The 25922-nt window shown below is 36.9% G+C and overlaps 1 protein-coding gene across 5 annotated transcripts in view; it reads right to left on the reverse strand.

The window, feature by feature from the left end:
* Positions 1-25922, reverse strand: part of CHRDL1 (chordin like 1) — a 125802-nt gene that overhangs the window by 85244 nt on the left and 14636 nt on the right. For all 5 annotated transcript variants that reach the window (XM_054544968.2, XM_024241045.3, XM_024241047.3 and 2 more), the window contains exons 3-4: positions 3718-3830; positions 683-776 (exon numbers count right to left, since the gene is read on the reverse strand). In XM_054544968.2, coding sequence (XP_054400943.1) covers positions 683-776; positions 3718-3830 — 207 coding nt within the window. The remainder of the gene's footprint in view (positions 1-682; positions 777-3717; positions 3831-25922) is intronic.

Below are 25922 nucleotides of genomic sequence, written 5' to 3' on the forward strand. Positions count from 1 at the left end.
ACTCCACACGCTTTTGGGGTGGGAATCGGGCCCCAGTCAGACGTGAACAAAGTGTCATTGAGGGAGCCCCTGCCTCAGACAATACCCTAGCTGCAAATCGTGAAAGTAGATGTCCTAACAGCTTTGTGAAAAACTCTCTGCCTGGCTGCCCCTTAGAATTACACTTAACAATGTGTACATAATAACTGCAGTCTGGCGGAGGTGACTATTCAGCAGGCAGGCAGCTTTATACTGTCATAAACCTCACTGGGTCAGCTCCTTTGATTTATGAATGGCCCCCTCATAATTTAGAAGCTATGCTCGGATGCAATTCCAGCACTAATCGTATAAGACACATGCCGCCATGCTGCAACTCTCCTGGTGCCTGCTGCCCATGGCAGGAAGAGGCTGCTTATAGCAGAAAATCTCTGGGCCACAATTTCCATCTCCGATTGACACCCACCTTCAAATGATTAAAAGCCCAATAAAAATCTGTTACTGGGTACCCAATAACTTATTAGAGCCTAGAATGTACCCCATTTGGGCTATAAAAGGTATTTAGAGGCCAGTTTGGACTGACTAAAGGTTCCTATTGTTATCTGTCTGGAAGTTTCCCTTCTGGGGAATTATGGAGATGAGTTGAGCTGGGTGAAGAGGGAAATGGAGAACCACAGCTAGGAAAGAAAGAGACAAATTGCTTTACCTGGGCAGCGAGGGCAGCACAGATGAGGAATATGCACAGGAGAAAGGCAATGAACATTTGGACATCTGACTCGGCTGCAAAGCACATTCCCATTCTGAAAAACAGAAGGCAATGAGAAAAAATAAACGTCTTTCAAAGGTCGCTGGGATCAAGCCAGTTTGGGAAACAGTCATGCAGGGACTCACCCAGGCAGTGAATAATGCATTCCCAAGAAGCTGAATGCATTCAACATTTTCTTTCTTTTTCTTATCACCAGCACCTCTGCTGGGTTGGTTGATAGTTTATTGGCATATTTTTCTAAGGCTGAGATCACCACTCCTCCAATTTTCAAAGCTTCCCATTAATTGTGAGAGGCTTCTTCTGGCCTGGCTCCGTGGCATTTCTACCATTCCCCAGCTCTAGCTGCATGTCTTTTCCAAGAATCTACTCTGATTTCATAATCACCTGTCCAATAACATGAAAGACACAATGAGCGATGGGTCCCCTGAGCTGCTACCCAGCCCTGGCCAAGGAGGCATCCCTAGCAGATGGATCCTGGATTCCATATAACTCTGCCTTCGCCCAGTGGGCGGAGTGATTCTTCTCATTTCCTTTTTAGCCAAAATTCTTCTGAGGACGAGCTAGAGTTTGGAATTTAGCTGATTAGGTAGTATGCCTGGGTGGGGCAACTGGGTCCCTGCCTGATTTACAATTACAAGATCCCTCGCTCTGACAGCTCACAACCATTTCTAGAACAAAGACATACTCTGGAAATAAATTTTTCATTTACATTTTCCATCCATAAATCATTTGCAGCAAGGACTACTTGTATTTGTCAGGCTGTTGTGGGGGAAGAAAGTAGTGACGAGGATATAGAAATAGAAAATGCCTTGTGCTTGAGCTGTTGGCATTGGGATCATTTTAACATTTTGACTGCCTTGCAGACATCAAAGCCTCAGCTCCCAATGGTTAGCTGTCCATCTCCAATGTGTCTAAATGTGTTGCGTCAAGAATCTGACAAAATCAGGCCATCCCAGGCAGTTAATCAATCCCCAAATGATCTATTTAATACATGCCCTAACCATTTAAAGAGGCGGGCTTCTTTTATTCAAATTGGAATTGCCTTATCACAACCTTTTCCTTTTCTTGTGTACTTTCTAGAATAATTTTTTTTGGAGTGTTGCATTTGGCAACACCACAGAAGCTCCTCAGGTATCACACTCCTCAGAGGCAGGTGGTATAATCTTGAATTGAGATCACTGAAGTACATCAGAAACCACACCTCCCAGCTGAGGTCTAAACTGAATCCTCATTAATGCTATATACTGAATTCTGTTCTAGAGTTAATAGATTAATAATAATAATGATGATGATGATAACCACAATGATAAGGACAACAATGATGACAATAACAGCTGTTAACATTTCTTGAATGTTTACCATGACTAAGCATTGTTTTAAATGATTTAAATGGATTTGTAAATTTAATCCTTACCAGAACCGTATGAAATGGTAATATCATTATCCCATTTATAAAAAGAGGAAGATGAACGAATATCACAGAGGTCAGGTAACTTGTCCAGTGGCTCATAAGTGGCAGAGGCAGGGCTGGAAACTTGGTCTGTCTTTATTCTAGAACCTCATAGCCTCTTAATACTGCCTGATGTTACCTGATAATTATGTTTCCACATGCTCAAAATTCTGACAGCCCAAAATTATGTTCAAATGGTAAATGGATCAGGCTTGCAAGTGATTGTTCCTGCTCTAGCTGGGCATGAGGGAAGAGGTGCAGTCCTTACACAAGTTCTCAAGTAAGAAGCTGGTCTTGAAAATTCTTTGTGTAAGTTCAGAATTCTCAATGCCTAGTACAAGGCCTCACTTTCCAATTAGCCTAGTGCACCGCTTCTCTACCAGGGGTGATTTTTGCTCCCCAGGCAACTTGGCCATGTCTGGAGACATTTTTGGTTATTAGGATTGGGGTTGGTGCTCTTGTTGTCTAAGGGGAAGAGGCCAGGGATACTGCTTAACATCCCACAATGCGCAGGACAGCCCCCAACCAAATATCTATAGTGCAAACAAGAAACTCTAGCCTAACATATAATGGCAGAGGTTTGTTGAGAAAGATGGACCACAGCTGTGCTCCTGGGTCAAGACCATGGAAAGAAGATGGAACAACCTGCTTTGTCTATTGCAAAGATGGCATTTAGGCCATCCAAAATCCTTTCTAAATGACCGGACAGGAGCCAAGGCTAAGCCAAGGGAACTCTAATCCTTAAGAGGTACAGGCCAACGTTTCACAAACTCAGTCTTAATTACAGTTATTGGCTGAGACAACATAGAATCCACTCTCCCAATGAACCAGTTTATAATTTGTCCTAATATTCTCCCTAAAGGTCAGCCTTAAAATAATTTTCAAAAACTACTTTGTCTTACAATCTAAACATTCTATTGAGCTTTCGCCTCCACTCCCACTATCAGGCTCTTCCGCCTTCTCTAACCATGCCCTATATCATTAGGCTAAGAGATCATAAATATCTGTCCATAGCAAATATTCAGAGAACCCATGAAAATCAAGCCAAAAAGCAAGAGAGGACAGAAGACAGAAAATGTTTATTTTTCCTTGCATTCGTCTTCTTACTTTCTTCTTTTATTTTATGAGATAGGGTCTTGTTCTGTCAACCATGCTGGAGTGCAGTGGTACAATCTCGGTTCACTTCAGCCTAGAAGTCCTGAGCTCAAGTGATCCTCCCACCTCAGCCTCCCAACTAGCTGGGACAACAGGCATGTGCCACCACGCCCAGCTAATTTTTGTACTTTTTGTAGAGATGGGGTTTTGCCATGTTACCCATGCTGGTCTAGAACTCCTGGGCTGAAGTGATCCACATGCCTCAGCCTCCCAAAGTGCTGGGATTATAGGCGTGAGACAGCGTGATCAGTCTGCTTCTTTACTTTCTTTCAGGATTTTATCACCCACGGTCCCTGGCCATTTGGGCACTGAAAGCCTCTCTGCATGCTGAGGAGCAAACTGGGAAATCACATGTCATGAGAGATTGTACCTCTGAGCAGATGCAGTTCACGCAGTAAACCAACCCGTGAGGTTCCAGGTAAGGATGCCATCTCTCACCCACTCTGTACTTCTTGTCTTGAAACATGCAATATGTCTCTGAATCTGTGAAGAAGGAGATGGAGAATATGCCTGTTAGGAAACATCAACCAAGTCACAAAATTCAAAAGCAATCACAAGTTCCATCCATTTTATTATACATCAAGGGAAGTGGCATAGCAAGTATTTATAGAATTCCTATTAGGGGATTAGTGTTATACATACTTTGCTCACTGGATCCTCACCACAATGACCCATAAGGTAGATATTACTATTAGTCTCATTTTATAGATAAGGAAAATCAAGAGTCATATAACCAGTAAGAAGCTGAGATGGGACTCAAACCCAGGTTTGTCTGACAATGATGTACAAAATCTTTTTAAATTTAATTTTATTTTTCCATAAGTTATTGGGGTACAGGTGGTATTTGGTTACATGAGTAAGTTCTTTAGTGGTGATTTGTGAGATCCTGGTGCACCCATCACCCTAGCAGTATACACTGCACCATATTTGTTGTCTTTTATCTCTCGTCCCCCTCCCACTCTTCCCCCCAAGTGCCCAAAGTCCACTGTATCATTCTTATGCCTTTGATCCTCACAGCTTAGTTCCCACATATCAGTGAGATCATACAATGTTTGGTTTCCATTTCTGAGTTACTTCACTTAGAATAATAGTCTCCAATCTCATCCAGGTCATTGCAAATGCTGTTAATTCATTCCTTTTTATGGCTGAGTAGTATTCATACATATATATATATATATATATATATATATATATATATATACACACACACACATATAATCAATAGAAACATATATATATACTCTCTCTCTCTGTCTCTCTCTCTGTATCTATCTATCTATCTATGTATCTATCTATCTATCTAACTATATATGTTTCTTTATCCACTCATTGATTGATGGGCGTTTGGGTTGGTTCTACAATTTTGCAATTGTGCATTGTGCTGCTATAAACATGCGTGTGCAAGTATCTTTTTCGAATAATGACTTCTTTTCCTCTGCATGGATACCCAGCAGTGGGACTGCAGGATCAAATGGTAGTTCTACTTTTAATTATTTAAGGAATCTCCACACTGTTTTCCATAGCGGATGTACTAGTTTACATTCCCTGCATCCACACCAACATCTACTGTTTTTTCATTTTCTGATTATGGTCATTCTTGAAGGAGTATGGTGGTATTGCATTTGATTATGGTCATTCTTGAAGGAGTAACGTGGTATTGCATTGTGGTTTTGATTTGCATTTCCCTGATCTTTAGTGATGTTGATCATTTTTTCATATGTTTGTTGGGCATTTGTATATCTTCTTTTGAGAATTGTCTATTCATGTCTTTAGCCCACTTTTTGATAGGATTTTTTTTTCTTACTGATTTATTCATTGTAAATTCTGGATATTAGTCCTTTGTCAGATGTATAGATTGTGAAGATTTTCTCCCACTCTGTGGGTTGTTTGTTTACTCTGTTGATTGTTCCTTTTGCCGTGCAAAAGCTCTTTAGTTTAATTAGGTCACAGCTATTTATCTTTGTTTTTATTGCATTTGCTTTTGGGTTTTTGGTCATGAAATCCTTGTCTAAGCCAATGTCTGTTGCGGGAAGTCAGGGACCCTGAACAGAGGGACCGGCTGGAGCTGTGGCAGAGGAACATAAATTGTGAAGATTTCATGGACATTTACCAGTTCCCAAACAATACTTTCATAATTTCTTACACTTGTCTTACTTTAATCTCTTAATCCTGTTATCTTCATAAGCTGAGGATGTACATCACCTCAGGGCCACTATGATAATTGTGTTAACTGTACAAATTGACTGTAAAACATGTGTGTTTGAACAATATGAAATCAGTGCATCTTGAAAAAGAACAGAATAATAGCAGTTTTAGGGAACAAGGGAAGACAACCATAACGTCTGACTGCCTGCGGGGTCAGGCAAAAAGAGCCATATTTTTCTTCTTGCAGAGAGCCTATACACGGACATGCAAGTAGGGAAGATATCTCTAAATTATTTTCCTAGCAAGGATTACTCTGGGAAAGGAATGCATTCCTGGGGGGAGGTCTATAAATGGCCGCTCTGGGAGTGTCTGTCTTATGCGGTTGAGATAAGGGCTGAAATGCACCCTGGTCTCCTGCAGTACCCTCAGGCTTACTAAGGTGGGGAAAAACCCCGCTCTGGGAAATTTGAGGTCAGACCGATTCTCTGCTCTTGAACCCTGCTTTCTGTTGTTTAAGATGTTTATCAAGACAATAAGTGCACCGCTGAACATAGACCCTTATCAGTAATTCTGATTTTGCCCTTTGAGTTGTGATCTTTGCTTTTGCCCTTTGCCTTGTGATCTTTGTTGGACCCTTATCAGGAGTTTCTGATTTTGCCCTTGTCCTGTTTCTTCAGAAGCATGTGATCTTTGTTCTCCTTTTTGTCTTTTGAAGCATGTGATCTTGTGACCTACTCCCTGTTCTTGCACCCCCTCCCTTTTTGAAATCCTTAACAAAACTTGCTGGTTTTGTGGCTCAGGAGGGCATCACTGTCCTACCGATATGTGATGTCACCCCCAGCAGCCCAGCTGTAAAATTCCTCTCTTTGTACTCTTTCTCTTTATTTCTCAGCTGGTTGACACTTATGGAAAATAGAAAGAACCTACGTTGAAATATTGGGGGCATGTTTCCCCAGTAAATGTCTAGAAGGGTTTTTCCAATGTTATCTTCTAGAATTTTTATAGTTTTAGGTCTTAGGTTTAAGTCCTTAATCCATCTTGAGTTGATTTTTGTATAAGGTGAGAGATGAGGATCAAGTTTCATTCTCTTACATGTGGCTTGCCAATTATCCCAGCACCATTTGTTGAAAAGGAACCCCACATTTATGTTTTTGTTTGCTTTGCTGAAGATCAGTTGGCTGTAAGTATTTAGGTTTATTTCTGGGTTCTCTATTCTGTTCCATTGGTCTATATGCCTATTTTTATACCAGTACCATGATCCCAAATTTATAAAACAATTACTAACAGACCTAAGAAATGAGATAGACAGCAACACAGTAATAGTAGGGGACTTCAATATTCCACTGACAGCACTAGACAGATCATCAAGACACAAAGTCAACAAAGAAACAATGGATTTAAACTATACCTTGGAACAAATGGACTCACAAGATATATATAGAATATTTCATCCAACAACCACAGAATACACATTCTATTCAACAGAGCATGGAACTTTCTGCAAAATAGACCATATGATAGGTCATAAAACAAGCCTCAATAAATTTAAGAAAATCGAAATTGTATCAAGCACTCTCTCAGACCACAGTGGAATAAAACTGGAAATCAACTCCAAAAGGAAACTTCAAAACCATGCAAATACATGGAAATCAAATAACCTGCTCCCGAATGAGCATTGGGTGAAAAATGAAATCAAGATAGAAATTTAAAAATTCTTCAAACTGAATGATAATAATGACAGAACCTTATCAAAATCTCTGGGATAAGGCTAAGGCAGTGCTAAGAGGAAAGTGCATAACCCTAAACACCTACATCGAAAAGTCTGAAAGAGCACAAACAGACAATCTAAGGTCACACCTCAAGGAACTAGAGAAACAAGAACAAACCAAACCCAAACCCAGCAGAAGAAAGGAAATAACCAAGATCAGAGTAGAACTAAATGAAATTGAAACAAAAAAAGACACAAAAGATAAGTGAAACAAAAAGCTGGTTCTTTCAAAAGATAAATAAAATCGATAGACCATTAGCAAGATTAACCAAGAAAAGAGAGAAGATTCAAATAACCTCACCGAGAAACGAAACAGGAGTATCTTCAAATACTGAAATACAAAAGATCATTCAAGGCTACTATGAACACCTTTACACACATAAACGAGGAAACCTAGAAGAAATGGATAAATTCCTGGAAAAATACAACCCTCCTAGATTAAATCAGGAAGAATTAGATACCCTGAACAAACCAATAACAAGTAGCGAGATTGAAATGGTAATTAAAAAATTACCAACAAAAAAAGTCCAGGACCAGGCAGATTCACAGCAGAATTCTGCCAGACATTCAAAGAAGAATTGGTACCAATCCTTTTGACACTACTCCACAAGATAGAGCAAGAAGGAACCCTCCTTAATTCATTCTATGAAGCCGGCATCACCCTAACACCAAAACCAGGAAAGGACACAACCAAAAAAGGAAACTACAGACCAATATCCTTGATGAACATAGACGCTAAAATCATTAACAAAATAGTAGCTAACTGAATCCAACAACCTATCAAAAAGACAATCCACCATGATCAAGTGGGTTTCATATCAGGGATGCAGGGATGGTTTAACATATGTAAGTCAATAAATGTGGTACACCACATAAACAGAATTAAAAACAAAAATCACATGATCATCTCAATAGATGCAGAAAAAGCGTTCAATAAAATCCAGTATCCCTTTATGATTAAAACCCTCAGCAAAATCGGCATACAAAGGACATACCTTAATGTAATAAAAGCCGTCTATGACAAACTCACAGCTAACATTAATACTGAATGGGGAAAAGTTGAAAGCATTCCCTCTGAGAACTGGAGCAAGACAAGGATGCCCACTCTCACCACTCCTCTTCAACAAAGTAATGGAAGTCCTAGCCAGAGCAATCAGACAAGAGAAAGAAATAAAGGGCATCCAAATCGGTAAAGACGAAGTCAAACTGTCCCAGTTTGCTGACGATATGATCGTTTACCTTGAAAACCATAAGGAGTCTTCCAGAAAGCTCCTAAAACTGATAAAAGAATTCAGCAAAGTTTCTGGATACAAGATTAATGTACACAAATCAGTAGCTCTTCTATACACCAAAAGCAACCAAGCGGAGAATCAAATCAAAAACTCAACCCCTTTTACAAAGGATGCAATAAAATAAAATGAAATTAAAATAAAATAAAATAAAATAAAATACTTAGGAATATATCTAACAAAGGAATAGAAAGACCTTTACAAGGAAAACTAAAAACACTGCTGAAAGACATCATAGATGACACAAACACATGGAAACACACCCCATGTTCATGGACAGGTAGAATTAATATTGTGAAAATGACCATACTGACAAAAGCAATCAGCAAATTCAACGCAATCCCCACCAAAATACCATACTCATTCTTCACAGAGTTAGAAAAAACAATTCTAAAATTCATATGGAACCAAAAAAGAGCCTGCATAGCCAAAGCAGGACTAAGCAAAAAGAACAAATCTGGAAGCATCACGCTACCTGATTTCAAACTATACTATAAGGCCATAGTCAGCAATACAAAATTTTAACTACTACTCCGTTACAATGATAAAGGGAGCATATCATGTGTTCTTTTTCTTGAAAAGGTTGTGTTCCCTTTCTTTGGAAATGCAAGCTAATGTCTGAAATGTGGATGTATCAGAACATTCTCAGAGCTGTTGGTGGTATAGGAAAGATAGATTCTGCATTGTGTTAGGTCTCTATCATTGGCTTCGCCTACACATGTTAACATCACTCAATCATTAAACAAATATTTTAGCACTGTCAGGCAATATGCTAAGTGCTGCAGATGAAAAGAACTAAAATTTTTATACAAAGTCCCTGCTCCCATTCAACTTACAGAATTCTTGCATAAACAACTCCTGTGATGGTTAATATTAAGTGTCAACTTCACTGGATTGAAGGATGCAAAGTATCCTTCTGGGTGTATCCTATCTGGGTGTATCTGGGTGTCTCTGGGTGTTTTGGGGTGTGGCCAGAGGAGATTAACATTTGAGTCAGTAGACTGGGAGAGGAAGACCTACCCACAATTTGGATGAGCACCATCCAATTTGCTGCCAGCAAGGCTAGAAAAAGCAGGTAGAAGAAGGTGGAAGAAGCTGACTTGCTGAGTCTTCTGGCCTTCATATTTCTTCCATGCTGGATGCTTCCTGCCCTCAAACATCAGAATCCAAGTTCTTTGGCTTTTGGACACTTGGACTTATACCAGTGGTTTGCCAGGGGCTCTCGGGCCTTCAGTCACAGACTGAAGGCTGCACTGTTGGCTTCCCTACTTTTGAGGTTTTGGGGCTCAGACTGAGCCACTAATGGCTTCTTTGCTCCAAAACAGAAATTTTGGTAGCCACAGCTTATCTTATACCACAGTTCACTTGAGCACATACCATGTTAACTGCCTTATTGTACATGATATATTTCTCCATCAGAGTCCTGGAAAGTAGGTAACATTTATTCTTTACTCTCTATTCATCACATGGCCTAGTACACTGTGGGCAATAAGCAATTATAGACAATATGCAAGTATAAGCAACTGACAAATGATTGGTAAATTGAATTTCCAAATCAAGTGGTTTATCTTCTAATCCCATCCTCTTCTATCTCCCACTTTTCAACATACTAGCTCAAAATAAAGCAATACCCCTCTTATAACAAACACACGAATTTTCTTCACTCCAGTGCACATTTTCCTGACGATCAAAATTGAAATAGTAAAAACAGATAAGCAGAAAACTAACAGAAGATATTGTGAACAAATAGTAAACAAAACATTAGTATTGGAATATTTTAATCATGCAAATCAATTAGGACTAACCAATCCAATAGAAAAACAATCTAATTACAGAAATAGGCAAGTCAGAAAAGAAATTGGAACAGACAATGTATTAGCCCATTTTCATGCTGCTGATAAAGTCATACCTGCAACTGGGCAATTTACAAAAGAAAGAGGTTTATTGGACTTACAGTTCTATGTGGCTGGGGAGGTCTCACAATCATGGCGGAAGGTGAAAGGCACATCTCACATGGCAGCATTCAAGAGAAGAGAGCTTGTGCAGGGAAACTCCCTTTTCTAAAACCATCAGATCTTGTGAGACTCATTCACTATCATTAGAGCAGCGCAGGAAAGACCCGCCCCCATAACTGACCTCCCACTGGCTTTCTCCCACGAAACGTGGTAATTGTGGGAGTTACAATTCAAGATGAGATTTGGGTGGAGACATAGCCAAACGATACTGGAGAATAAATATTAAAAGATGCTCAACCTCACTAGTAATCAGAGATCTAAATTAAAACTAAACTGAGATAGATGCCTCATATCAATGATTGCTTCAAAGAACCTCTATGAATCTTTCCAAATACCCACAAGGTGAATTCCAATTTACTTTTCAAATCTTTCTTTTCAATTTCTTCAGAACAATAAACTGGGAGACAGAAAATCTAGGTTTGAGTCCTAACCTACTCTATCTGTGTGACATCGAGTAAGTCACTCAAACCCTGATAACCTCATTGAGTGAGTCACTCAAACTCTGATAACCTTTTCAACATCTGTGAAATATTATGTTTCTCAAGTGGATGTTAGAGGATTAAATGAAGCACTTGGTAAATTATAAAGTGCTATAAAATGTAGAGTGTTATTTTATATTTATTGGCTTTTTTTCTAATTAGAAAGCTAATACATGCTCAATGTAGAAAATTGGAAAACATACACAAACACACAAGAAGGGCAACAATAGAAATGAAGCAAGAAACATTATACATAATCCCAGCACAGGAAGATAACCACTTTTAAGAAGCTGGTAGCATATAAATAGTCTGTGGGTTGAAGAAGAAATCAAAAGGGAAATTAGAAAGTATTTTGTACTAAATGAAAATGAAAACACAGCACATCATTTAGGGATTCAGCTAAAAAAGCACTCGGAAGGAAATTCATATCACTAAATATCTATATTCGAAAAGGAGAAAAGTCTCAAATCAATATCTTAAACTAGAAAAAGCAGGAAAAATAAGAAAAAAATGAGAATAATAAAGAGCAGAAATCAATGAAATTGAAGACAGAAAATCAATAAGGAAAAATCAATGAGATCAAAACTGGATCTTTAGGAAGATCAATAAAATTGATAAACCCCTAGCAAGACTAACAAAGATAAAAAGAGAGAAGACAAAAATTACTAAGACTAGAGACAAAAAAGAGGGTTTAATTGCATTGACTACAGACATTAAAAGGGTAAGGGTAAAAAGGGAACAACGTGAATAACTGTATGCCAGTTAGTTTAACAACATAGAATGATTAATTCTTGAAACAACATAAAATGGATTAATTCCTTGAAAGACACACATTACCAAAGCTCAATCAAAAAGAGATAACTAACCTGAGACTGGGTGTGGTGGCTCACACCTGTAATCCCAGCACTTTGGGAGGCCGAAGTGGGTGGATCACCTGAGGTCAGGAGTTCAAGACCAGCCTGGCCAACATGGTAAAACCCCGTCTCTATTAAAAATACAAAAATTAGCCAGGCATGGTGGTGAGTGCCTATAATCCCATACTCGGGAGGCTGAGGCAGGAGAATCACTTGAACATGGGAGGTAGAGGTTGTAGTGAGCTGAGATGGCACCACTGCACTCCAGCCTGGGTAAAAGAGCAAGACTCTGTCTCAAAAAAAAAAAAAAAAAAAAAAAAAAGATAGCTAACCTGAATAGTCCTATATATTTTAAAGGAATTTAAATTGTAGTTGAAAACTTTCTTATAAAGAAAATTCCAGAATCAGATGGCTCCACTGGTGAATTCTACCAAACATTCTACCAAACCCTTCCAGAAAACTGAAGAGGAGGGAATACTTCCCAACTGAATATTTAATGCAAGCTTTACACTGATACCAAAACCAGATAAAGATATTACAAGAACAGAAACTACAGACCAATACCCTTTAAGAACATAGATGCAAAAATTCTCAACAAAATTTTGACAAACTAAATCTAACAATATGTAGAAAAGATAATACTTCATGAGCAAGTGGGGCTTATCCTGGAAATTCAAGGCTAGTTCAACATTCAAAATCCAATCAATGTAATTCACCATATCAACAAACCAAAGAAGGAAAATCATGTAATCATTGCAACAGATGCAGAAAAATCATTTGACAAAATTCTACATCCTTTCATGACAGATAGCCTCCGCAAACTAGAATGAGTACTTCCTCAACCTGATAAAGGGCATCTGCAAAAAACCTATAGCTAATATTACACTTAATGGCAAGAGACTGCTTTACCCCTAAGATCAGGAATTATACAAGGATGTCTGCTTCACTACTCCTGGAAATATTAGCCAGTGAAATTGGGTAAGAAGAACAAATAAAAGGCCTATATGCTGGAAAGTAAAAAAATAAAGCTTTCTATTCACAAATGGACATAATTTTCTACATAGAAAATCTGTAAGAATCTATTAAAAAGTTACTATAGAGAATTTATAAATCATATTTATATATTTTATAATGAACAATTAGAAATTGAATGTTTAAAGTGTACTATTTTCAATAGCTCCCCCAAAACTTGAAAATACTGAAGTATAAATCTAACAAAATATGTGTGGGATCTTCGCTTAGAAAGCTAAAAAATGCTGATGAAAACAATCAATGAAGGCCTAAAAAATGGAGAGATACACTTTATTTATGGATTGAAAGACACAAAATTGTTAAGATATCAGTTCTCTCCAATATGATTTATAGATTCCATACACTCTAAATCGAATTACCAGCATGATCTTTTATAAAAATTGGTAATCTAATGAAAAATTCATATGGAAAGGCAAAGAAAGTAGAATAGCCAAAACAATTTTGCAAAAGAAACATGTCAGAGACTTAATATAAAATTACAGTTTTTGGCCGGGTGTAGTGGCTCATGCCTGTAATCCCAGCACTTTGGGAGGCTGAGGCAGGCAAATCACTTGAGGCAAGGAGTTTGAGACTAGCCTGGCCAACCTGGTGAAACTCTGTTTCTACTAAAAATACAAAAATTAGCCAGGCGTGGTGGCACACGCCTGTAATCATAGCTACTCAGGAGGCTGAGGCACGAGAATCGTTTGAAGCTGAGAGGCGGAGGTTGCAGTGAGCCAAGATTGTGCCACTGCACTCCAGCCTGAGCGACAGAGCAAGACTCTGTCTCAAAAGCAAAAAGAACAATAACAACAGACTGACATTTTCAAGACAATGTGGTGTTGGTGAAATGTTAGACAAATAGATCAACAGAATAAAATAGATTCAAAAACTACCCACATATGTGGTCAATTGATTTTCAACAAAGGTGCAAAGGGAATTCAATGGAAAAGGGATAGTACTTTCAACAAATGCTGCCTAAATATTTGGATAGTAATATACAAAACATAAACTAAAATGAACCTTAATCCATATCACAAACTATATATAAAAATAAACTCAAGATGGATTATAGACTTTAAAACCTAATTCTTTAAAACTTATTATTTATTTATTTATTATTATTATTATACTTTAGGTTTTATGGTACATGTGCACAATGTGCTAAAAGAACAAACAGGAGAATATCTTTGCGATTCTGGTTTAGGCAAAAAGTTTAGAAATGACCAATGTCACAATCCATAAAAGCATCCTATTGTGCTACCAAATACTACATCTTATTCATTCTATCTAACTGTATTTTTGTAGCCACTAAAATTTATTTTCTATTGATTAGTTTGGATTTGATTTACTCTTCTTTTTCTAGCTTCCCAAGGTGGTAGTCTGTATTATTCAGTTTAAATCTTTCCACTTTTAATATATTAATTCCTTGCTATATATTTCCTTCTAAGCACTGCATTTGCTGCAGCCTGCAAATTTTGATAAGTGGTATTTCCATTTTCTTTTAGCTCAAAATATTTTAAAATTTCTCTTGAGACTTCTTCTTTGACCCATGTGCTATTTAGAAGTGTGGTTTTTAATCTCTAAATAGTTTGGAATTGTACAGCTTTCTGTTACTGATTTCTAGTTTAATTCCAGTATGGTGTAGAAGTATATATTGTAGGGCCGGGCACGGTGGCTCACGCCTGTAATCCCAGCACTTTGGGAGGCCGAGGCGGGCGAATCACGAGGTCAGGAGATCTAGACCATCCTGGCTAACACGGTGAAACCCCGTCTCTACTAAAAATACAAAAAATTAGCCGGGCTTGGTGGCGGGCGCCTGTAGTCCCAGCTACTAGGGAGGCTGAGGCAGGAGAATGGCGTGAACCCAGGAGGCGGAGCTTGCAGTGAGCCGAGATCGCGCCACTGCACTCCACCCTGGGTGACAGTGAGACTCTGTCTCAAAAAAAAAAAAAAGTATAGTATGATTTCTATTATTTTGTGTTTCCTAAGGTATGTTTTATGACCCAGAATATGGTCTATTTTGGCAAATGTTCCATGTGATCTTGAGAAGAATGTATATTCTCATGTTGTTGGATGGAGTATTCTACAGACGTCAGTTAAATCCAGTTGACTGATGATTAAATTGAACTATGTCCTTACTGATTTTCTGCCTGATGGATCTATAAATTACTAATAAAGGGGTATAGAAGCCTCCAGCTATAATAGTTTGTATTTCTCCTTGCATTTCTATCAGTTTTTGCCTCACGTATTTTGATGCTTTGTTAAGTGCAAACACATTAAGGACTGTTATGTTTTCTTGGAGAATATACCCCTTTATTAATATGTAATGCCCCCCATTTTTCCCGGATAATTTTCCTTGTCCTAAAGTCTTCTTTGTCTGAAATTAATATAACAACTCCAACTTTCTCTTGATTAGAGCTAGCACAGTATACATTTTTCCATTCCTTTACTTTTAACCCATCTGTGTCTTTATATTTAAACTAGGTTTCTTTCATTTAGCATAATGTCCTCCAAGTCAATCCATCTTATGGCAATGACAGGATCTCTTCCTTTTGTATAGCTGAAAATATTCTTTGGTATACATCACACTCAGTGAAATAAGCCAGACACACAAAGAAAAATATCACATGATCCCACTTATATGTGGTATCTTTTTTTTTTTTAAAGGTCAACTTCACAGAGATACAGAATAAAACAGTGGTGACTATGATTGGTGTAGGGGTGTGGAAATGGGAGATACAGGTCAAAAAATACAATGCAGCAGATATATAGGATGAACAAGTCTAAAGATCTAATGTGCAGCCTGAGAACCATAGCTAATGATAGTGTATTGTAGTCAGAATTTTTGCTAAATGATTAGATTATAGCAGATCAATTGAACAAAGTGTCTCTTGGATGTATTCAACTGAAGAATTTGTCCCTGGATATTTGTACTAAAACATACTAAAACCAAAAGTCAAAATATATTGGTTAACAGGACATTTTTCTCATATATACAGTAAAATGAACCATCATATTAGTTAACAGGACATTGTTCTGATACATGCAATAAAAGGGAATTGAAAGCATTGTTCCCAAAATAGGCCTTGGCGATTTGCAAGTAATGGCCTAGACCACCAAGCTGCATCAGATGCAGTTCAAAGTAATGCTTGCATACTTTGCAACAGAAATTGTAGTTATCAACCATAATATGGACCGAAATTTCAGTCTCTGTGACTTCCACAGACCATACCAATAGAAGATGGAGCTGCATTTTCAGGGAAATGTTGACTTTTGTGAAAAAACATTCCTTTCAAAAGGAGACCCAAGACACTTGGCAATGTGGTGAGCATATTTCCACGAACAGCCATCTTTACATTTGTATAACATAAGGGTTGGTGACATGAGGAACTTTCAGGAGTCATGGATAACAAATTATGCTGTTTCAAGATGTCAGTAGCTGGTAGGTTTAAAGTGTTGACAATAAGAGGATGCAGTGTATCTTGAAATAAATGTCTATCCATTGGGAGAGGTGAAATAAAAATTTTCTCAAAAATAAAACCACTAAAAAAATAAAATTTGAATTTCGCCTGCAATGATTGGTCACAATTGAGGAATCTGACCCATCACAACTGAGGAATTTGACTTGAAGGGACAAATTGTTCAATTAATATGATTATAACTGCTCTTGTGGGGGAAAATGGATAACCATGTAAGATGAATAAATATACTAATTTGTTTCACTACAGTTACAATTTTTATATATATGTATCTCATAACATCATGTTGTATACCTTAAATGTACACAATAAAATTTATTAGAAATATTTTTTAAAACAAAGTGGTTTCTTATAGATAACACATAGTTGGATTTTGGGGATTTTTAATCCCCTGACAGTCTCTGTCTTTTAATTGGTTTATATAGACCATTCACATTTAAAGTGACTACTGATTTGCTAGTTTAATATTGACCGTATTTGCAATGACTTTCTATTAATTGCCCTAGTTTTTTTGTTATTTTTTTTTTTGTCTTCCTTTCTTTTTCTGTCTTCTCTGGTTTTAACTGAACATTTTATATTATTCCATTTTCTCCCTTCTCTGAGCATATCAATTATACTTTGTTTAAGAAAGTTTTTAGTGGCTGCCCTAGAGTTTACAATATACATTTACATTAATCCAAGTCCACTTTTACTTTTAGATAACACTATACCACTGCATGTGTAGCACAGGTATGTTCTAACAGAATTTTCCCAATTCCTCCCTTCCATTCCTTATTACACCTGTCACTCATTCCATTTTCCCATAAGCTACAGACATGTAAGATATCACCGCTATTTTTATTTTGAACAAACTGTCCTTTATTATGTCAATTAAGAAAAAGAAAAATATTTTATTTCACTTATTATTTTGCTAATGTTCTTCCTTTCTTTATGTAGATCTAAGTTTCTGACCTATGTCATTTTTCTTCTTTATGAAGAATTTTTGTTAATAGTTCCTGCAAGGAAGGTCTACTGGTGACAAATTCTCTCACTTTTTGTCTGAGAGTCTTTATTTATCATTTATTTTTGAAAGATAAATTCTCTAAATACAGAATTCCAGATTGGTAGCCTTTTTCTTTCAACAACTTAAATATTTCACTCCTTTCTTTCCTTGCTTGCAGTTGCTGAAGAGAAATTTGATGTACCCATAAACTGTGGGGGGAGGGAAAGTACTGTATAAATACTTTAAATGTATTTATGTATTTTTATATGTTAAATTAATACTTAATTTTTTAGAGCAGTCTTATGTTCACAGTAAAATTGGGAGGAAGGTACAGAGATTTCCCATATACCCCCTGTTACCACTGCCACACATGCATAGTGTCCCCAGTTATCAATATACCCTGCCAGAGAGGTACAATTGTTTCCACTGACAAACCTACACTGACACATCATTATCACTCAAAGTCCACAATTTACATTAAGGTTCACTCTTGGTATTGTACATTCTGTGGGTTTGGAAAAATATATAATGACTTGTATCCACTATTACAGTATCAAAGAGAGCAATTTTACTGCCCTAAAAATATTTTGTGTTCTGCCTATTCATTCCTCTCTCTTCCCTAACCCCTGTCAACTACCGATCTCTTCATTGTCTCCATAGTTTTACCTATTCCAGAATGTCATATAGTTGGAATTATACAGTATGTAGCCTTTTCAGATTGGCTTCTTTCACTTAGTAATATGCATTTACATTTCCTCCATGTTTCTTAATGGCTTGATAGCTCATTTCTTTTTGGCAATGAATAATATTCTACTGCCTGTATTTACCGAAGTTTATTCATCCATTCACCTACTGAAGGACATCTTGGCTGCTTCCAAGTTTTCGTAATTACAAATACAACTGTTACAAACATCTGTGTGCAGGTTTTTGTAGGACATACATTTTAAAATTTGGGATGTAAATATCAAGGAGTGAAACTGCTGGATCATGTGGTAAAAGTATGTTTAGTTTTGTAAGAAACTTCCAAACAGTCATCCAAAGTGGCTGTACCATTTTGCATTCTCATCAGCAATGACTGAAAATTCCTGTTGCTCCACATCCTCACCAGCATTTGGTGTTGTCAGTGTTCTGGATTTTGGCAATTCTATAATAATAGGTGTGTAGTGGTATCTCACTCTTATTTTAATTTGCATTTCCCTGATGACATATGATGTGGAGCATCTTTTCATATGCTTATTTGCCATCTGTATACATTCTTGGGTGAGGTGTCTGCTAAGGTCTTTGGTCCATTTTTAAATAGAGCTGTTTGTGTTCTTATTGTTGAGTTTGAAGAGTTCTTTGTATATTTTGGATAACAGTCCTTTATCAGATATGTCTCTTGCAAATATTTTTCCCAGTCTGTGGCTTTTTATTTTCTTGACAGTGTCGTTTGCAGAGCGGAAATTTTTAATTTATATGAAGTCAAATTTATCAATTCTTTCTTTCTTGGATAGAACCTTTGGTGTTGTATCTAAAAAGTAATTGCCTGGAACAGAATAAGAAGCCCAGAAATAATGTCACAGACCATCTGATCTTCGACAAAGTCAACAAAAACAAGCAATGGAGAAAGGAATCCCTATTCAATACGTAGTGTTAGGATAACTGGCTCGCCATATGCAGAAGACTGAAACTAGACCCCTTCCTTAAACCATGTACAAAAAGTCAACTCAAGATGGGTTAAAGACTTAAATGTAAAACCTAAAACTATAAAAACCCTGGAAGATAACCTAGGAAATGCCATTCTAGAAAAAGGAACTGGCAAAGATTTCATTACAAAGATGCCAGAAGCAACTGCAACAAAAATAAAACTTAGCAAGTGGAATCTAATCAAACTAAAGAGCTTCTGCACAGCAAAAGAAAGCATCCACAGAGTAAACAGATAGCCTACAGAATGGGAGAAAATATTTGCAAACTATGCATCTGACGAAGGTCTAATATCAAGAATCTGTAAGCAACTTAAACAAACTTATAAGCAAAAAACAAATAACCTCATTAAAAAGTAGACAAAGGACATGAATAGACACTTTTCAAAAAAAACACATGTAGTCAACAAGCACATAAAAATATGCTCAGTATCACTGATCATTAGAGAAATGCCAATCAAACTCACCATTAGATACCATCTCACACCCATCAGAATGGCTATTACTAAAAAGTCAAAAAATAACAGATGCTGGCAAATTATGGAGAAAAGGGAAGGTTATACACTGCTGGAGAGGATGTAAAATAGTTCAACCATTGTGGAAAGCAGTGTGGTGATTCCTCAAAGACCTAAAAACAGAACTTCCATTTGACCAAACAATCCCATTATTGGGCATACACCCAAAGGAATATAAATCATTCTACCATAAAGACACATGCGTGCATATGTTCACTGCAGCACTATTCACAATACAAAAGACATAGAATCAATCTAAATGTCCATCAACAGTAGACTGGATAAATAAAATGTGCACATATATACCATGGAATACTATGCGGCTATAAAAAAGAATGAGGTCATGTCCTTTGCAAGAACATGGATGGAGCTGAAGGCCATTATCCTTAGCAACTAATGCAGGAACACAAAACCAAATACTGCATGTTCTGACTTATAAGTGAGAGCTAAATAATGAGGACCAATGGGCAAAAAGAGGAGAACAACAGACACTAGGGCCTACTCGAGGCATGAAGGTGGGAGGAGAGAGAGGATCAGATAAAATACCTATTGAGTACTATGCTTAGTATTTGGGGACAAAATTATCTGTACACCAACCCCCCGTGACACATATTTGTCTGTATTAACAAACCTGCACATGTATCCCTGAACCTAAACTGAAAGTTAAAAAAGCAAGTCATTGCCAAATCCAAGGTTACCTAAATTTTTCTCTTATATTATCCTCTAAGGGTTCTTTAGTTTTGCATTTGACACTCATGTGTGTGTTCCATTTTGAGTAAATGTTGGTGAAGGGTGTGAAATCTATGTCCAGATTTATTTACATTTTGGATATGGATGCCCAGTTGTTCCAGCACCCATTTATTGAAAAGACTATTTTTTCTCCATTGAATTACTTTGTTAAAGATCAGTTGATGATGTTTATTTGGGTCTATTTCTGGGCTCTCTATTACATTCCCTTGATCTATTTTTCTATTACTTTGCCAATATCTCATAACTTTGATTACCATAGCTTAATAGTAAGTCTTGAAGTTGGGTAGTGAGTTTGTTCTCCTTTAATATTGTGTTGGCTGTTCTGGGTTTTGCCTTAACATATACACTTTAGAGTCAGTTTGTTGACATCCACAAAATAACTTGCTGGGATTTTACTGATATTGTATTGCATCTCTTCATCAAGTTGGGAAAAACTGACATCTTGACAATATCGAGTCTTCCTAAACACAAACATGGAGTATCTCTCCATTCTACTTAGTTTTTTATTTCTTTCATCAGAATGTTATAGCTTTCATCATATAGATACTGTACACATTTTGTTGAATTTACACCTGTTTCATTTTAACGACTGCTTATATAAATAATATTGTATTTTTTATTTCAAATTCCACTTGTTAATTGCTGGTAGACAGAAAAGCAATTGACTTTTATATTAACTTTGTATACTTCAACCTTACAATAATCACTTATTAGTAACAGGAGTGTGTTTGTCATTGTTGTTGATTCCTTGGGATTTTCTACGCAGAAAAACATGTCATCTATGAACAAAGGTAATATTGTTTTTTCCTTCCCAATCTGTATACCTTTTATTTCCATTTCCCATCTTACTGCATCTATTGTTGATTTTCAGTTCATTCAGTTTTTTTTCTTTTGACAACAGGAATGACAACCTTCAAGATCACCATTTATCAGACTGGAAACTGGAAGCTCTTTCTGATCTTTTTTTTCCATGGGTTATGTGTATAAAGGTTTCATTACAAAATTAACAGCATATATTATATACATTTTATAAACTACATTATAAATTAACATATCAGAACACTCCTGTGCCATTAAATAGTTTACCCATACCTCATGACTAGTTACATAGTTCTACACCAATACACAGCTGAACCATAATTTATTAACCAATCCCCTATCTTGGGATATTAGATTGTTTCCATTTCTTTCCATTAAATAAATTATGACAAAGATCCTTATATATAAAGTTCTGTTTGCAACATTAAGTATTTTCTTAATGCAAAATCTTAGAAGTAGATTTCTTGGGTCAAATGTTTTGAGTACTTTCAAATTCTTGATTTACATTACCAGACAACCTTCCAGAAAAGCCGCAGTAATTTACTTTCCCATTAGCGGTGAGTGAGAATGCACAGCAATGGAATGTTTAAAGTTTTGGCAACTTGGTTAAGTAAGGGAAAATGGAACCAATATTTCTTTCTTTTTCTTATCGGCAAGGTTGAATATATATTCATTTTAGTAACCATTTTTATTTCCCCTTTTATGATACTATCATCATTGTCAACATAGTTATATTAATCTCTATTTGTGAGCTAAAAGTACGTGCTTAAAATATTTATTAATTGAAAGAAAACAGAACATACTTTTAAGGCAGAATGTTAGTGTTTTTCAGCCAAATCTTAGTAATACATTTTTTTTTTTGGTATAGACACAAATTAAACTTCTGCTCCACAACATTCAAGGACATGGTAAGAAACATTTTAAATATTTTAATAATCCCAGTATATTTAACTGATGAGAGATGATTATGAATTTCCCAAGACTAACATCTAAATAAGGCATCTTTCTCTACCATTTTGGTGAAATGAGAGTTACTGTTTCTGTACAATAAATGTATAGTCTCACTGACAAACACTTAAGTGATTTGCATTTCACATATACAACTTATTTCAACATTTCAGAAAGAATCTGAGTATACATGTGGAAGCAAATCCTACAAGGTGGCTCCTTCAAATGGCATTACTAGGTTAGCATAAATATTAATACTTATATGGGTCTGGGGCCACTAAAACTTGAATGGAGGTAAGCTAAAAGTTACTTTGTAGATTTAAATCCACATTGCAGAGTAAGCTATAACCTGTATATTATGCGTTTGATTCTGAATTATTTTTCTTGCTTAGATTAGCTCAATCAGAGGTTGACATAACATTTACCTATTTAAAATATGAAACTGAATACGTTTTCCTATCAGCTGTATGTTCTGCATGGTTGAATGACCTACCCTTTTCTTACTTGATAAAGAAGAAAGGGGATAATAAAAGATAAAGACCACTGAAAAGACTACTCAAGCACTGAAATAAAACAAGCTATACAAATGTGGGTTTCAAGTTCATTTGCACATTTCTAAAACTCTCTTCCAAACTGTTTAAGATTCTGACTTGCAGTAAAGTCTGTTTCCAAAAGGACAGTATATATTGATGTGATGAGGAAGGTATTTTTAATATATAACTTTCAGGAAAGTTGCTATCTATTCTCTAAAAAATCTTTATGATAGATTATTTCACTGACACTATTAAATGGATCGCTTCAATACATGTGAGTTCACCATTATTCTTGAAAACCACAGATAACCCAACTAACTGATTTCAGCCAATAGATTACATTTTCCCCCAAATTCAGCCTCTAAGGAGTATTATTAGAAAAAGTTTGAAAGCTGAGCCATCTGAATTTTCTGCCCCGAATTTGGCTCAAAGGCTAGGAGGTAGATGATAAGTGTAAAAAGCAGCCAGGGAACCAACTGCAAGAAAAATATAGAGCCAGATGACAATGGTGATAACAATAACAAAAACAACAAGTTATATTTGTTGAGCATTTCCTATGAGGCAGGATCTGCTCTAAGGGTTGTACATATCTGAATTCACTAAATTCTTACAACAACCCTACAAGGTAGGTCTCATTATTGGCCCCATTTTACCACTGAGGGATCAATGGCACAGAGAGGTTTGGTAACTTGCCCAAGTTGACATGACTAATCAAGGTATGGAAATAGAATTAAAACCTATATCTTGTAGCTTTAGAACCAAAGACTATAACCTTTACAGAATTCTGCCTCTCCTGCTACGTAGTTGGTAAGGTGCAGGTCACTGTTTTTAGAACTTGGAAAGTAAAGAGCTTCCACATATTCTTTACTAACCTTTTCTCAAATTACCTTTCTACTATACCTTTTTAACACAGCTTTGATCACCTTTTAAAAATCAATGTTGTTTGTAGTGAAGTCAAGTAATACTCAACAAAGACTATATAAAATAGTGCAGCTGGCAGAGATTATTTTGCATTTTTGTATTTACATCATTGACAACACATAATGTATAAAATAGTGCTCATGCTTTTAAGGGCTTTGAAATCTTGATGGGAAGACAAGATCACCCCAGCTAAAAGTTATTTTTCATTCTCTTTAAACCTAACAGCACTTTCCTCATTTGTTCACGTGGCATTTATCCCACATACCAGTGTCTTCCAAACTATGCTTCTTGAGGATGCAAATATCTTACTCAAACACTAACTGCTGATAGAAACCTGATCTAAAATGAAAACATAATGGTATTTCATCAAGTGTATTGGTCTTATTATCTCGGCAACATGGGATTTGGCTAATTATGACCCAGACAGAAACCTACAACTTCTGGAAGGAGCAAATTTAGGAACTGAAGGCAGACAAGGAGCTGAATAGTCATGCCATTAGTGCTATTAAACAATGCTTCTGCAATTACTGACACTGATATTTTTATAGCACATCAAAAAAGTAAACATTATAATTTTTTTTTCTTTTGAGATGGAGATTTGTTCTTGTTGTCCAGGCTGGAGTGCAATGGCACAATCTTGACTCACTGCAATCTCCGCCTTCCGGGTTCAAGTGATTCTCTTGCCTCAGCCTCCCGAGTAGCTGGGGTTACAGGCACCTGCCACTGTGCCCAGCCTCAGGTGATCCACCCACCTTGCCTCCAAAAGTGCTGGAACATCATAATTTTTAAGACATGTTTGAGCATGGTTGTCCAATATTGAGTGGTTAGCACAATTATACTAATTTCACCATGAACACATTGGACAATCACCAAATTTGAGAAACTATGATAAAGTCAATTTCAGTATATGCTTATAAATTTGAAATTTTAAAAATTGTTGACATTACCAAGGAGAGAATTTAATGAGTTATGCAGTATAATCAATAACACGTAAAACCCCAGTATATCATCTTGGACAAAAAGCACAAATCAGCTCATTTTATTGAAATAAGGATGCCTCGCCAGCTTCCAGGAGATGTGTGCGAGAAAATTAAGGTGATCACTTGCCAATAACAGAGAGATAGAAACTGGAGGATGCATGACTTACTGCTAACTAATGGTGTCTGAGAGTAGAATTTGGTCCCAAAGGAATTCCAACTAACATGTGAGATGGATCTTCAACCTGCAACATCACAGCTATTTTTCAAATGTATCAGCTTGCCCTCATTAGAGGTGGCTATCTCTGCTACTTTAGGGGCCCCTGTTAACAGGAACAATGATGACAAAAAGTAAACAACAACAGATGTGTGTCACTATGCCATCAATGTTTTGCCAATCATTACTGACTAGCTCCCAGGATTAGGCAAAGGTCAGTAACTTCACCACCAGTCCAAAATCAAGAAGACATTCCCGAGAACTGTTTTTGATAAGAGTTATTACTGTAGACACATTGTCATGTCAATATTACAATAATATTTATTCTACTATAATACGTGGTCAGTGGAAAAAAAGATGAATCTCTGCTATTCATTATATGAGTGGACACATCAAGTAAACAAATTCCTTTTTAATTATTTTTTTTCTTTAAAAGGCTACTAGAAGAGTGAATAAAAAATAAAGGCATAAGTACGTCTCTTCTGTCATTTATCAAACTTGAAGCAGAATGTAGGAAGGGCAAGATGTAGTAGTTAAGGGGAAAACGTTTCTTATTTCTCTGACAATTGGGTTTCTAGAGTTGAAGACTCTGTGCCATATTTTCTCAGGACTTTAAGACTTCATTTCCAGCCTGCAGACGCCAGAGAAAAAAAGAAAGTCATGAAGAAGCAAAATTCTCCGTCCTGTGTATGCAGCTTTTTCCTTCATTCAGAAGTTAATTATCTTTTTCCTACTTGCTGGATCACCTGCCCAAAATTATATACTGAGTGTTTTTTGTTTGAGATGGAGTCTTGCTCTGTCGCCCAGGCTGGAGTGCAGTGGCACAATCTCAGCTCACTGCAACCTCCGCCTCCTGGGTTCAAGTGATTCTCCTGCCTCAGCCTCCCGAGTAGCTGAGATTACAGGCACCCGCCACTATGCCCACCTAAATTTTTTGTATTTTTAGTAGGGACGGGGTTTCACCATGTTGGCCAGGCTGGTCTCCAACTCCTGACCTCGTGATTCACCCGCCTGGGCCTCCCACAGCATGGCCCTCTCACTACTTGCTTTGTGGTTATTTTACTTTCCTATTAGCAGGTGAGCAAACCCATCGAAAAGAAAAGGGTCCATAGTTCAAAGAGGTTTGGCAGTCAAGCAAGGTGACACCATTAAGATGAGAACTGGAGATTTTCCATGAAATTTCAATTT

The sequence above is a fragment of the Pongo abelii genome, chromosome X, assembly GCF_028885655.2.
Source record: "Pongo abelii isolate AG06213 chromosome X, NHGRI_mPonAbe1-v2.0_pri, whole genome shotgun sequence".
Classification (NCBI taxonomy): Eukaryota; Metazoa; Chordata; class Mammalia; order Primates; family Hominidae; genus Pongo; species Pongo abelii.